The sequence below is a fragment of the Fusarium fujikuroi genome, chromosome FFUJ_chr03 (genome assembly GCF_900079805.1).
Source record: "Fusarium fujikuroi IMI 58289 draft genome, chromosome FFUJ_chr03".
In the NCBI taxonomy this organism is placed as follows: domain Eukaryota; kingdom Fungi; phylum Ascomycota; class Sordariomycetes; order Hypocreales; family Nectriaceae; genus Fusarium; species Fusarium fujikuroi.
Window position 1 is genome coordinate 3,097,623 of NC_036624.1, and position 14,996 is coordinate 3,112,618.

General features: G+C 48.1%; 3 protein-coding genes; 2 read left to right on the plus strand and 1 right to left on the minus strand.

Annotated features, from left to right (window-relative positions):
• Positions 1-1,072: 1,072 nt before the first annotated feature.
• On the plus strand, positions 1,073-2,696 carry FFUJ_03059 (uncharacterized protein; the record flags this gene model as incomplete). XM_023574863.1 has 2 exons in its annotated part: positions 1,073-1,731; positions 1,964-2,696. The coding sequence occupies 2 exons, from the start codon at positions 1,073-1,075 to the stop codon at positions 2,694-2,696; spliced, it is 1,392 nt and encodes a 463-aa protein (XP_023428145.1).
• A 3,167-nt stretch (positions 2,697-5,863) lies between these two features.
• Positions 5,864-6,898, plus strand: FFUJ_03060 (related to Mediator of RNA polymerase II transcription subunit 19; the record flags this gene model as incomplete). Its single annotated transcript, XM_023574864.1, has 1 exon — positions 5,864-6,898. One exon carries the CDS (start codon positions 5,864-5,866, stop codon positions 6,896-6,898), a length of 1,035 nt encoding a protein of 344 aa, XP_023428146.1.
• A 1,821-nt stretch (positions 6,899-8,719) lies between these two features.
• On the minus strand, positions 8,720-11,689 carry FFUJ_03061 (related to transcriptional activator Mut3p; the record flags this gene model as incomplete). XM_023574865.1 has 6 exons in its annotated part: positions 8,720-9,428; positions 9,479-10,715; positions 10,766-11,128; positions 11,192-11,256; positions 11,309-11,436; positions 11,507-11,689. 6 exons carry the CDS (start codon positions 11,687-11,689, stop codon positions 8,720-8,722), a joined length of 2,685 nt encoding a protein of 894 aa, XP_023428857.1.
• Positions 11,690-14,996: the final 3,307 nt, after the last annotated feature.

Consider the following 14,996-nt stretch of genomic DNA (forward strand, 5'->3'; position numbering starts at 1 on the left):
ACCTTGCCCGGCACTGCATCTTTACTGACTGTGTCAATTACGTCCAGGCCCAGTCACGAACAACAGCATCGATGCCTCAGCACCTCAACCGATCTGGTTTTGTTCTCGACACATGTCGCTATCCATCGCCATAGTACAGACTTGTCAGGCCCAGTTCGTCGCCAATATGCCATAAGAAAGCTCATGAATCAGCTCGAAAGCTTGTTTCTGCCGTTCTAGCATGCGTATGTAGCATTAAAGAGTGGGATAAGTATCTCCGATATGGAACCCTGTCCGGAGAGCTCAGGCATGCAACGGATCGCTCGTTCAACTCTCCGCCAGACAGCATCAGATATTAACCCCACCTCTTGTTAGTCCTTGGTGTTCACTCCTGACGCAGGCCGGTCCATGGGTGCGTGGGCAAGCACCACACTTTTTGCTTTCTTATTCTACACCTTCCATGACAGGGGAAGTCCTCGAAATGTGATGATGACCTTGCTCGGCCCCCCTGGGCAAGGACATGGCAGTGACGGCTTCATTCGTCTGACTCCGCCATAACTTGGGCGTGTTTTGACTTACCAGTTTGAATTCATATATCCATCCCAAGCCCAGCGCCAATGTGAACTGTTAACATTCTGGATATCACTCCTTCCGATCCAAGACATATCAACTGTATCTTTCTCCAGGTTGCGGTTTATGTTCTTATCCATTCTTTTCATTACGCAGACCACAGGTCTCAGAGTCTTTCGTTTAAATCATCAACATCATTTCGTTTCGCCCCTACCTTAGGATACGATATCTATTTCGTCGTCCCTACTTCAGGATCACCTCTTCTTCACATTCCTTCTCTTCTAATCCAGTGATACTCTGCTGCATGCTGACTCGCCGCTAAACTATCACGCCCTTGTTCGTCCTTCCGTTGCCATCTCGGAAGTGGTTTCAACCTTTCTGCAGCAGGCCGACCCGTCCGTGAAAGCAAGACAGAAAAATTGGAGGTGCACTGTGTTGGTGTACCTGTCTAGCTACAGTCGTCGGTCTCACGACCATTCTTCTCATTTAAGTTGGGCTTGTCCCCCTTCAACACATCGTCCAAATGCTTGTCACAAGGCAGTACGAGACAGAGCATAGCCGTTGGCCATTCAGCAGATACGAAGCATCTCTTACTTCTACAAGCCCTCGCATGTCTAATCCTTACGATGTCAATGTCGAGCTGCCGGCCCCTTCGAGCTGGCAAGCACACAATTCAACTACTTCCCACAGTGGTAGTGGACCTGCACAGCAACATCAACCAACGAACGAAGCCTCAAGACTTTCCCTAATGCGCCACCCGGCAGAAAACAGAGGCAATGCTCTGGGAATTCACATGAGACCCGGGGCGACTCAGATGTACTCACCCCCTTTCCAGACGATAGACCGAGGTAGGATGTCGTTGCCAGGGCCCAGGGACTCGGTCCTTCAAAATGATAGCTACGGGATGAAACCCAGTACCGCAGATATGGAGGACATGATTAACTTAGGGCTAATCGGAACCCCGAAAACTGCCACCAACAGTACTTTCGTGCCACCAAGTCGCCAAACAAACGACCTCTCGTCCACTCAATCCAGCCAAAGAGCAAGAATTGACTCACCACAGGATGAAGAGGAGGACGACCTCGATGATGACGATATGCTTGACGGGGACGGAGAGCATTCAGCCCAAACTCCAGCAGAAAGGGCGGCTGCTCGACGTAAGATGAAGCGATTTAGGTCAGTGTACGTGTTGCTCGTTCAAGGCAAGAGCTTATTAGTTTAGACTCACCCACCAGCAAACACGGTTCCTCATGAGTGAGTTCGCAAAACAGCCTCACCCAGATGCGGCACACCGTGAGCGGCTCTCACGGGAGATCCCTGGCCTCAGTTCGCGCCAGGTCCAAGTTTGGTTCCAGAACAGGTAGTTAATCATCACACTAATTGACGACATAGCCCTCGCTAACCCGTGTGACAGACGTGCCAAAATCAAGCGTCTGAACGCCGATGATCGCGATCGTATGATAAAGATGAGAGCAGTCCCTGAGGGATTCGACAACGTCCAGGCACTTCATTCCCCCTACGGAGCAGTCCATGGCATGAATGCCCCTATGCCCTCACCAGGACATTTCAATACACAATCGTATGCCCAGCACATGATAAGACCCTTGATCGTCGATGGACGAAGGCATGATACGAGCGAACATGCTTCTCCGACTACCATGACCCCAGGATTTGGTGGGATGGGCTACAGTCCCGCCGGCAGTTTGACAAGCTCAGGTCTTGCATCGCCGCTTTCACCAGCTCCGAGTGACCGATATCCATATGGCGGCCACTTCACAGCCCCTCTGACAGGCAGCCCGAGAACATCGCACCCATTTGCGCAAAACCATGGGCTTGGAACTCCTGTTGAAATTCACCGATCGAGCCCCCAGCCCATCCCGCCTCCTCTGCTTCGCGATCCCCTCTGCAGGGCCAGATCGGAATCCTCACAGTCGCCGCTGCGACCCAATATGCCATGGAAAGGCGATGCAGTTGACTATTCCTACAGAGGGGGGAACACAAGCCCGAACCTCTCAGACCGACACCCATCTATCTACCACCCTGCGCCACTCAGCAACCCCTCTGTTGCCATGGGTGGCTACGATGCAAACTCAGTTCCCGGCTCGAGGGCTCCTCCCGAGAACCAAATCCACAGAACAGAAATCTGATGGCCATCGATGGGGAGCCCGTGGCCAGTGTACTCCAATAGTCAAGTCCTAGTCTGGCAGTTTCAAGTTACCGACACTTCAAACAGCTTGTGGGCAAATTCTACAGAATGTCGTTACTCTATGCCTAGCCCATGCCGTCTGGGATCCTTCATAGGGGAGTATATATTTCTCCTTCACACTGTTCGATTTGGCCTTTACTTCTTCTATTTCCAGTACCTGCTGTTCTCTGTTTAATTCTTTCCTCTCTTTGAATTTTTGGTCTGTTTGCATTACGAAGTGCACCGGGTGCATTAAGGGCGTACAATGTTTTATCTAGAATTGATGATTTGGGTATCTGGTAACGATCATGACTCTTTCTTATGTTCAGGGAGTAAGCTAAATAGCATGATGATGCATCTAAAGCTGGGATTTAGTGAAAAGTGGAGGGCGCAATCATCAGTGGCAATCGGCGCAATTATTGTTCTGGTATGTTTTTGGGCAGACTGGTTTCTGTTCCCTTTTGATGTTGGTTGAGCAACTTGATAGTAAGAATATACTCAATATAGGCAAGGGGACGGAAAGAATTTAGGATCTTGACCCTAAATGATAAAAGACTTAGGTAACTTGGTATAAGTTTAGGATATCTTTTATTAAATTCAGGATATCTTTTACTGTATTTATTCTGATACTCTATATTAAGGTCTGATATTTTCTTGCTCCCTAAGGATAGATTAGGTAATCAGCCTAGGTGTCATAACCGTTAACAGCTTGTTCCAAAGAATAAATCCAAATTCCAAGGAATGTTCATCTAATATATTTTTTTAAGTTCATATATTAGCCTCGAAAGGTACCCAAGTATCTCCAAGTCTACCATAATTTAAACATTCATTGCCTTACAGGCGGCAAAGCTTTATTGAGTCAATATCATTAAGTTAGCGGCCTCAATGGCAGCCTGAACCGAGATGCACTCAAGCCAGCTGGAGACATGATACCTGATCAATCCCCTGGTTGTGCAATGAGATATCGCTCAGAACCCTCTTAACTAGTAAATGTTATTTAGAACTTGTCTTTCGGTCACGAACACTAGTAAATTCTGGCCAGTCGCATTCTAACAGCTAAGGCGAGACAATCACATTTCTGCATGACAATGAGATCTAGATAAACCATTACAAGCTTAATGGGCTTTTTCGCGAGTTTGTCACTGGCATCCTTTGTTGGGATCTGAGGTTTTCTTGCTTGCTCCTTGAGGGCGATGTCAATTGCTAATAAATAGCAATACTATAAAGCAACAACATATTAAAAAATTGTTTTGTATCATAGAAAGAATTAACCTCCCGTACTAATATGTAGTGATGATCTGGGATCTAGCAGATGCTAAGAATTAGCCTTCCTTCAATTTCTGAACAGAACCCTGGAGACTAATGCAAGCTCTTTAAAGTCAGACAAGCCAGTTTTCCTAACAGCAACCAGGCGGTTATCAGTGATGATATACATCGAACTGAAAACAACAGACAAGGCTACTAGGTTTACCAGATGTTGGGCGTCATCACGGTACCGATAGCATGAGCCAGATCATTATCGGAACTTACAGAGGAGTAGTTGAGGATAAATAGATACAATAGTGATTCACACCGCGCACGATATCACGGTCAATGGACCAATCAATGAGTCTTTATTGTTGTCTTTGAAGCAAGGCAATAAATGACCCAAAAGGGTGAGGATATGTCACTTGCATCAGGTCATCATCGCATCATGGTAGCCGCACGAGGGGCCCTCGTGATGATGGTTTTAGGCAAGGTTACTGAAGTGTGCTCTCGACCACATATCCCAAGATGTTACAGCAGAGTAGGATCGAGCAAGCTGACAGTTGTTGAGGGATGGTGGTGGTCTTGTTTGTATGAAAGAAGAGGGAAAAAATTTGGCGGGTTGAACGAGATCTTATCGACGCGACTCAGTCACGTGATGCTGTCATTCACCCGCTCCCGGCCGTACCTACCTAGGTAGTGGAGATACAACAGCATCATCATCTCAAACAACACCAAAAGCCATTTAAAATGTCCAACTGTTGGTTCCCTCAAAACTATCAGGCTTCGGGGAGCAAGGGAACTCCTGGCATTTATTTAGTCACAGCGCTAACAATAACTAACTGTCTAAAGACCTATTAAGCTATATAAAAGTTCCTTAAATCTTTATCGCTTAGGATATCGGTTCATAAATTAATTGAGATTCTGTTGAGATAATATTACTGACCTATTACTACTTATTAAGCTGCCTTAATCCAAACTCTTACCTGCTTGCCACTAGTACCTTCAAAGTGTTGACTAAAGAATGAACAAGATAGGGAAAGATCAAAGGGAACACAAACTCGTCAGGACGATGCTACTTTGTTCGAACTAATATAGACTAACTAATAATCTGATATTAGAACTCAAGATTGGTATGCTCCGACACAGTTCACAGGCTGAGACGTGATTCGGTGTCACCGTCTTTGTGGAGCTGAATGCGACAGTGCAGAAGTCAAGCCAATGAATGGCTGCGATCACTCGGGCAAGAAGGCTGTATGTATGTACGGAGTACGTTCTTTTTTCTTTGTTCTGGCTGCCAGGCTACCAGGTTCAGGCCAGCCACTCAGATTAGCGGATGATAGTACCGAGAAGTGGTCAGTGAGCCGAAAGGCCACTGAAAGAGCCCTTAGTTTAGCCAGTGAACAGCACCTCAGCCTGGGAACAGCGGCCAGCCCGCCTGGCCTCCGGTCGTTTTGCTGACGGGACTGACAACCGGCAGACCCACCTCACCAAAATGCCTTGTCTTTCAGGCTCAAATCACCCTCTACCTCTCCCTCATTCCAAACACTCCACACAATCCACACCTCACCTCTCGCCCCCGACCCTGATTCAACCTCCGACATCCCAACCTAACATCGCCCTATTCGACGTCAAACCCTCGCTCTGCGCCAGCGACATTCGCCCATTTCTCCTAAAAAATCGTCGATTCTTTTCCTCGAACTCTGCAAAGACCACTACAAGACTGTTGTCTGCCCGCGCCGCGCCGGCACCGCTCACCGAGTCCCGAGGAAAACCCAGTGCAGTGCATGACGTTCGGCTGAAGAGAGAAGCGGAGCGCAGCGACTCTCGGTCGACGACCGGCGCGACTCTCGCCCACAAATCTCCCTCGTGGAGTCGTCCACGATGTCGTTCCATCCTCAGACTCCCCAGAGCCCATCGCAATTCTCCTCCGGGACCTCGGAGCCCGTGTTAAGCGTGACAACCTCAATGACCTCCACAGCCACGCCAACCACCTTGCCGACTCCCGCCCACAGCGTCACTGGAAGCGCCCATCACGACCTTGCAATGACCGACGACTCCCCCCACAAGCGGAAGCGCTCTGTGGATGACAGTGGCGACCGCGAGCAGAAGAAGGTTCACACCGAGGAAAGCAAGCTGGGCATTGAGGACCTGCATCTTGATGTGGGGAAGAAGTACCTTCTTTGCCAGACTCCTCATCCGGAATCATTACCACGCGTCTCGGAAGATCTTTATGATATGTTCAACCTCAGTGGGCTCGCCGCCGAAGTAGCTCGGGAGAAGCCAAACGGCGAAAAGAACGCATTGCGTTCATCTTACACAGGCCATATGAAGAACTTAGGTATTGCTGGCAACTGGAAAGTGCGAGTAACAGACAAGGACTCTAATGCCGAGAAACCCGACTTTTTCGACATCCTGCACATGCCCGATGAGGATTGGGATAATACGATAGTTAAGGGTCAAAACATCAAACACGGGCTATCACAAGCAAGTCTATCCACCCTAGGACGAGCAGTAACCATGGCCAAGGGACCTATAGGCAAGAAAGACTGGGATACTTCAAGATTAGGACTTCAGTCACCCGGCCTGGATTCAAAGCAAACTTCGTCAGCGAGACCTACCGCCCCCAACACTCCGCTCAACGTACCTGGCGCAGTAGGACGACTAAAGGCTCAGGGGCCCTCGGCAAACGATCCAAACCGACCAAAGCGTAACGTGAAGAAGCGAACGTATGGTGATAGCAGTTTCGAGGGCTATGGTGAAGGTTACCCTGACGATGACACAGCCGTGGAAGGGGGCTACTCAACGGGAGAGGGAGAGGGCGGCCAGAAGCGACGCAAGAAGAACCCAGGAAACACCTCGCCATACCCGAGTGCTATGCGCCAGCAAAGCTACGGCCCTGGCATGGTGGGCGCATGAAATATCTTGACGGTAGATGCCCAGTCATGTCTCATGTTTCACGACTTGTATACACACTATGAAACGATTCCTACAGGCCATTGTTCCCTGTGTTTCGTACACGCTACACAAACAAAAAAATCTCGGTGCTACTTGCTTTGACAGCCTCGTCGGCTTTTGATCTTCAATCTTGGGTTTTTTTCCGGTTTTTTTTCCTCTTCTGCATTCTGAGGGGACGGACACACGACATGTGCGTCCCAACGAGCATGGCGTTTGGGCAAAGGAGAGAGGCGGCATATGGGTAAGGTTGGCCAGTCACTCGGGGGTAGGGGAGGCATGTTTCGACGTTTCTTATGTCTCTCAAAAGACGACACGGCCTAGCACGAGGGGCGCGGACACTGGGCAGTGGTGAGAACAATAGTCAGGGGTTTGGGCAAGATACTAGAAGGTTTAGGTATAATTTTTGACCTGTTTATGCCATTTCACCTCGTACCAAAACAAGTTGTTGACTATCCCAACATCAATTGTACAACAGTGAAGTCGGGCACACACTGCAACAATAACGCAAAAAGTATCGAATATATTATATGGTGTGCATGATGGACAACGCCAGAAGAAGACGAAGAAGAAAACAGATGCGTAGATTAGTTGAGCATCACAGGCAATCCACATCAGAATATGCATATGCTGGGCCCAGGAGATAGTCCTAAGGGATGAAGCTCCTTTAACGAGTTGAGGATATTCAGGATATGCTTAGGACAGGTCTAGAATATTTATGATAGGTTCGAATAAAATTCGAATTTTCATCGGTCGCTACCTCGCCTTCGTGGACTAGAGGTTGCCCGACCCTACAATGGGCATCTGCCTCGACACTCTGGTCTCGACGAGCAAGGAGGCAAGATGATATCAATAGTCATCATCGACGAATTACATGCGACAAAGAAGAAGGATACAACTCAACCAAGCTATTCATCAGTAGAAGTAAGGGCATATATTCATAGTCACCAGAGCACCTTTCTCAACACACAGTTCGACATTGCTGGTCAGCCCATGCTATTCCCAGTGAGCTTGTCAACAGCACTTCTTCTAGTCAGTCAAACGCGCGCAGTAAGAAATATTCGGCGATCCTGAAGATAATTCTGACGTCAATAACAGCCGAGAGACCCAAGGAGATTCTACAACTGCCACCAATCCGATATCACAAAGTAAGAGTCAGCTTGCCCTTGACAAAACAGATACAGCCATGGTACTACCTTAGGGCTTTAGCTAAAAAACACCTCAAGGAGCTAGACAGTTTTATCAAAGGCGAGATTCAGGAGAAGAGGACGAGGTAGCAGATTTACACCCATACCGCAATGTAGCAACAGTCAACGCTACAGATTGGGGCCTCATGATCCATACTAAAAAAAGGAAGAGGAACAAAACTCCAAAAGACGACTCACCGAGAGGAGCAAGACTCAGATCATATACTCCGTACAATTGTCTTCAGTTACGATGCAGCAGGCGATAACAAGGAAGAATACCTCAACCTAGGGGGCGACGGGAGTGAGGAGGATGAGCCAAGCTTCGAGCCAGGAGGTCGTGTTGCATCAGGTTGACCGTACACAAAGATATTTGACCATTAACGCTTATCGCTTGCTAGTATTCGTATGTATCCGGCGCAAATAAAAAGGAACAGATCTAGGTAGTTACTTGAAAGGGAAAAAACCGATACTCGCTCATCTTCCAAGCTTTGCATGTAGCATCATTGCGCATATCTCGTTACATCCAGCCATTACATCCTCTCACCGCATGGTATATATGCATCTCAAAATGCATTGCCACCCACTACTCTCACATCCTTTAACAATTGTTACAGTCCTCTCCAAAGTTGCCGTTCTCAACTGTTGGGTATGCGCCAGTAGTCATCTCAGCCCAGCTCCAATCTAGCGTCATTGGCAGAGAGAACAGGTCTTGCGGAAGAAGGGGTTGCTGGAATGCCGCTACTGGGATCTGCGGGGATGAATTCATGTTTGTGTCGCCATAATTCATTGAGTCAAAGTCGCCCGACTGAGGCACCGGGAACTCTTGAGGCCAACCAGCTGACATTGCCGAAGGAGAAGGGTCGTTCATCGGACTGCCCATAGAGAACTGTCCCATCGAAGCACCGTTCTGGGGAGGCGATAGTTGGGCTTGTGATGATCTTCTCTGAGAACTAGAAGACACTGAAGTAGTTGTTGCTGATTCTGCAGTGCTAGGCTGTCGAGCCGTAGCCGTAGCCGTAGTAGCGTTGGTAGATGATTTATTTGTATCCTGGTTCTTACGCTTGCGTCGAGAAGACTGTTCCTTTTCAGCCTTGTCGATTACAGCCTTTGCTATACGCTCAAACTCAGCACATATACCGAGCATTCGATGCACACCGCCCTGTTCGGCCTCCTGTCCAAGCATGGAGAGGAAGGTGACCACAATGTTCATGAGTCGAGTGTCTGACTTTGCTCGGGGATCGAGTGGGTTCTGTAAGATATTTCCAAACAGCGTCACCAGTGCAGAAACAGGAAAATAAAGAATCATCCTGACAGTGATGTTAGTGTATCGCTAGTGTGATGAGAGCTCGAAACCTACCAAACGCAGGCAAAATCGCCTTGAGGCACATATTTTAGCAACGAGACAGAAGCTCGTGCTGCAGCCGTGCATAGTGCTGCAGAAGAAAACACCCGCGGGTTGAGTGGTCGGGCATTCAGACCTTGAATGGCATAATTGGCTAGTCGACTAGTCCAGAGTCCATGGGCAACTGACATGCGGTGAATGGTTGTCAGGCAGTTATAATAGGTAAGATGCAACATGACAACGTGAAGAATCAGAGGAGTGTGCGAGGCATTGATGTCGTGCTCGGGCCGATAGTCAATCGGTATGCGATCCTTCCATTCTTCCAACTTGTGGTCCAGCTCGCCAATGGTATGGAGTAGCTCACCATCTGATTGCTTTGTAGCTTGAACAGAGTACAGCCTCTTATAGACTTCACTTTCGATAGTGGCAAACTCACACATAACCCGGAAGAGATTCATCTTACCCTTGCCGTCTGCCAAGGGGATATTGCCAATGTTGTCCTCCGGGTCAGCATCCGGGAGCTCAACGTTCATGTCGTCATCGTCCTGGGCAGGTGGACGACCGGCTCGGAGGCAGAGATCTTTGTCTAGCATATATGCGATCCAGAAGACTCTCTTCCGTTGCTCAATCTCTATGGGGTTCAGGTTGAAACCAGTCCCGCGCTTATGGAGACCGATACTGTGCGCCAGGCGCATGGCTGCTGAGACCAGCAGCAAAGTGGGCTGAGGGTTTGGCGTTCCTTGCAAGAACAAAGCCATACCAAGGAGAGCCTGGACACTCAACAAATCGGTGTTGCGCATGGTCAGCTCGGGAAACACTCCGATGGCATTCTTCAAGTGACCCCACGCCTTTTCGTCCTCATCCTGTGGTACCAGATTGCTCATAACTCGCAAACGATGGGCAATCGCGAGCGCACAGTTGAGACTAGCCCACCATCCAGAGCCTTGGTAAGGGTCTGATGAGTATTGAAGGTGTACTAGGTGCATGAATGTTGGCCGATGAAATAGGGGGAAGATGCAATTGAAGTTGTCGAAGAAGTCCTGGAGAAGCGAAAGTGCCTCAGGCTTGGGGGGCAGAGGCCGGAAGATCGGTCGTTGAAATAGGTCGCTAAAGACTTCAGGTTTCCAGTTAGTCCATTTGTGGTCATCGACAGATATATCCGATATGGTGCGTTGAAAAGAATCATCCCCTGTTTTCGAATTTACCCACGAAACGCCCTTTGGTGAAAATATGGAGAAGCCAGATGACGATCCTGCAGTACGTCAGTAAAGGTGTTCACACATAGACAGTGTAGTAACTTACCAATGTATCTGGTCTCTCCAAAATTATTTGTTACCAGAGAACACATCAACTCGGAAAGAGCCTCCACTTCTTCCTGGTCTTCCTTTTTGATATCGTCCACATTCGCGGCTGGTGCCGGAGCTGTCGATGGAGCTGTCGATGGAGCTGGTGTTGCTGATTTGCGTTTATCATCCTTGGGCGAGGTAAGTGAGCTTTGAGGGGTCATCTCGCCCCCATCTGCAGCAGCCGATGGGCCGGATGTCGATTGAGATGGTGAATTAGGGTTGGATGCCGCAGGCATTGACACCTGTCTCGACTTCTCTTGTCTTTCCAGTAACCTTTTCTCTAGCGCGCCAAGGTCATCATCATCTTCGTCGAGGAGGCCTGTATATATAAGGTCAGTATAACGAGGTCGTGTCAGTAAAGCATATTCTTCAAACCACTTACCAGAAAGTCTCAAAAGATGCTCCATACGGTTCAGCCGGTTCTCGAGTCCCTCGATGTACTTGGCACTTCATATATGTCAGTAAGCACATGATTTCGCAATGAGGTCAAGTGTCATACCCTTTGGGAGGAGCACGCTTCTTCTCAACTTGCGTGAAGACACATTCAGTCTTATAGTTGATACAGTGGGTACAAGAAGGCATCTTGCCGTCACACTTGATCTTTTTCTTCCGACACATATCACAGGCCTGTTGAAGTTCCGATCAGCACACAATACTCTAAAACCGGCTGCGCCGGGATCTATCCTAGGTCCCATACCCTAGCGATTCTCCTTCTCTTGGGGTCGTTTGCATCTTCAAGCAACATAGCCGAATCATTGAACATCTGAGCAGCGATCTCTGGGGGCAACTGCGGTATGCCATCGTAGCCACCAAAAACCTGCGGCGGCTGATTCATGATCGGCGGGGCCATGCCCGGGACCTGAAAGCCCATATGGTCCATCCTGTTCGAAGTGAAAGGGTTCTCTGATTAAATAGTCGGTTGAAGTGGGAGTATCGCGGCTCGAGGTTCGCAAAGCGGCGGTCCCGTGGGTCAATTCAGCGGTAATGAGTCGTCGCCTTGCGACACGAGAGTTGGAATGCGACAAAGCAACAGTTATAGTGCGATAGGCTGGGCTGTGAGAGTCTCAGTCACGGTGAGATCATCTGTGCGATACGGAGAGTGGGAGCTGGAGCTGAAGCTGGCGCTGTGGAGTGAAGAATATTTTGTTGGTTGGGGTAAATCGTAGATCGGAGCCCACGGATCACTAATAGTTATTAAGGTATGATAATTCAGACAAGGAGCAAGGAGACGGAGTCGAAAAGGAAGAAGCCGAGGTGGGCGATTTGGAGGCGCCGGTGCGCTAAAAAGCTCCTAGAGACCCAGGCCAGGTCAAGTCTGCGGTCGACTAACGTTAGCTTGGTTATGACCCGACTCTATGACTATCACTGTCAGACTGAGGCGGAGATGGAGTGGGGTGGCGGAGTTTGGTTGGGTTTGTCTTGGTGTGAACTCCTCTGGCGGGTACTGACTGAGCAGTGAAGTGATATCAGTAGGGGGGAGTCGACTTTCAAGTCACGACGGCGACGGCGACGAAGGTGAAGATAATGATGGAATTCAAATCCAAGTCTATGTAGCCAGATCGTGGTGTTGAAGAAATTTTCATTCTTCCGACTCAACCGATAATGACAAATTCAAAGCATGAACCGGCAAGTCAAGTATCCGTTAGCACTTGCAACTGGAACTGGAACCTGCTACAGTTACCAATTGGTACCTTGCTAAGCTCAACTTGGACCGGTGAGACAAGAGAAGTCGCAGGGGAAGGCAAGGACTCAATGCGCGGGTATTTGTTTCGAATCCGGGAACGACCTCGAATGAAGGTAGGTACCTACCTGCCACTCCTAGGTAGGTGGTGCATGCAGATGGGACCTTGAGACCCTCAATCAGTGGAGGGGAGGGTGTTGAAAAACAAGCGGCCAAAGAGTGTGCTAAGTTTGTCACAAATCATCCTGGGCCTGCCCAAGTATTTCTTTCACTGCCCTGGGTATAATGTCTTGAGACTTCTTACTACTATATACCTACTTACCTAAGGTAGTAGGTACCTATTTAACTACCATTGAGCATCAAGGCGAGGCCGCCGGCAATCGTCAATAGACGCTCCCTTCAATAGCTCAAGGCGGTGTCATTGGCTTCAGCCAATCGTATCAGCCAATCACCCTAGAATAGAATAGGACTCTATGGGATGCCCTAATGCAGCCGCAGATCAGTTGAATAAACAGTCATTTGGTAATTGGTTCTCTGCTGCAAGCAATGATATGATGTACAGATTTGTGTGTATGTAAACACATATTCCACCTCTCCTGCAAATGATCGCCATAGGGACCCCTGACTCTACGGCAGTCAATTTTAACTGCTGAAGGCCTCCACTGTAATTCGTCTCTGCTCTTGGCGATGGGTCGCTGAGAATAGCCAACTGTTTATAGAACAGGGTACACGACCCGGAATCCTTCTCTGTATGGATCAAGTCTCCTTGTATACACTCTTTACTTGCATATTACATATCTTACTATAACGCAATTCTAAACTTGGGCATTGCTCGACTGGCAGGCACTTTGTATGCCTTCTATCTACCTGAGGTAGGTTAATCGAGATGCCTTCTACTCGTTCCAGCGTAGCCAAGCCACTCTTCCGCAAATAGTATGGCTTCAGCCTAGTAGACCTTGCTAAATATTGACAGCCAAAGTAGCGACATTGGCGTTAAACATGCTGTTCATCTCAGGGTTTATATCCGTCAAGTGGCCGTCGGGGCTACATAGATAGTTAGGTAAGGTAGGTCACCAAGTCTATGATCAATACCTCTCTGACAGGCTTCAGTATTGATCTCGGCGTCAAGACTGGAAAGACTTGTTATCGCTCGTCTCTCTTGGCCCCCGATCTTACAAAGAATCTGTATGCGACCTTGATCCCCTGATGACGTGTCTCAGACCTAAAACACACAGACAACCGTTGGAACCTAGCTAAACTACTTTATCTAGCGACCCATGTCAACTTGTGTCAGCCTACCTGGTCTAGTCAATGTCAACGGCTCTCCAAACGCCTGGCAACTTTAGTGGATTCAATTTCAACTGGAAAGAGATCGTCCATCCCGAATACGTCGCTTCATCCGAACCCAAGGGGGGCTGTGCATCCCGAAACACTTCCTTCTTGACTCGTAACAGTATTAGAGAAAGCAGCTAATTCTTGGTAGAATGCGCGGGCAATTTAGGCTCATCAGGCCACTGTATTAATTAATAATATTCAATATCGTGGAGTCAAAGCCATTGCCCACGTCAAGATATAAATCTCATTACTTGAACTGACGATGGCTTTCGAGGCCATCGCTTGGATTCCTTATAACATTGTAGTGTCTACCTCCAAGAAGGCAGTTGAATGTTTCTTGCAAATCCGTCATCCGTAAGAACTCGCCTCGTCTTTCAGGGCCCCCAACCCTTTATTGTTTCGGATTCGCCGCGGGTAGTGTTTGATATGCAACAGCCGATGTGTACCGAAAGTCTAATGTGACTGCCCCAGCCTCGAGGAGCAAGAAATAAACTCAGCAAAAGGTATCCTAAACTTATCCTAAACCTATAATAAGTTACCTAAATCTTTTTGTCATTTAGGATCAGCAGAAAAAGGTACCATAAACTTATAATCAGTCACCTAACTCTTTCTATCATTTAGGATCAAGGTTCTGAGTTTCTTTCCTCCCATGGCCCAGGTGTAAGGAAGAGCTCTGAGCTCATAAGAGGATAACGGATGTTTGAAGCCATATGCTTCGAAATTGGATCAGCTATCAAACTAGGTAATTATAATAGCTTGGATTACGGATACTACAGCAGAAAATATGAGCCAAGCGTGACTACCAACTCGTATTAAATACCAAGCGTAGCAGTTCATTGAACCGTACCTAATTCCATGCATTCAAGAATCGAGATTTAATAGATGACATCAATAGATGTAATTCGAGTAAGGCACAATGAACGGCAATCGTTTCTCAAATAAAGCCTTCCAGGCCTTTATATCTCTTATTCAAATCATGGCTAGCAAGCCTATTATATAGACTAGTTCTTCCTCTCAACCTTTTCTAATCCTTTGTCTACAGCTTGCAAATCCATCCAGGGATATATACCCCCTTCCCAGTAGAGGTCGTAATGTCGGAAGCGAAGAAAAACAACAAAATAGTTGCAAAAATGTCGTTAAGGAGAGTCAAGAAGAGAATGGACCATCAAGC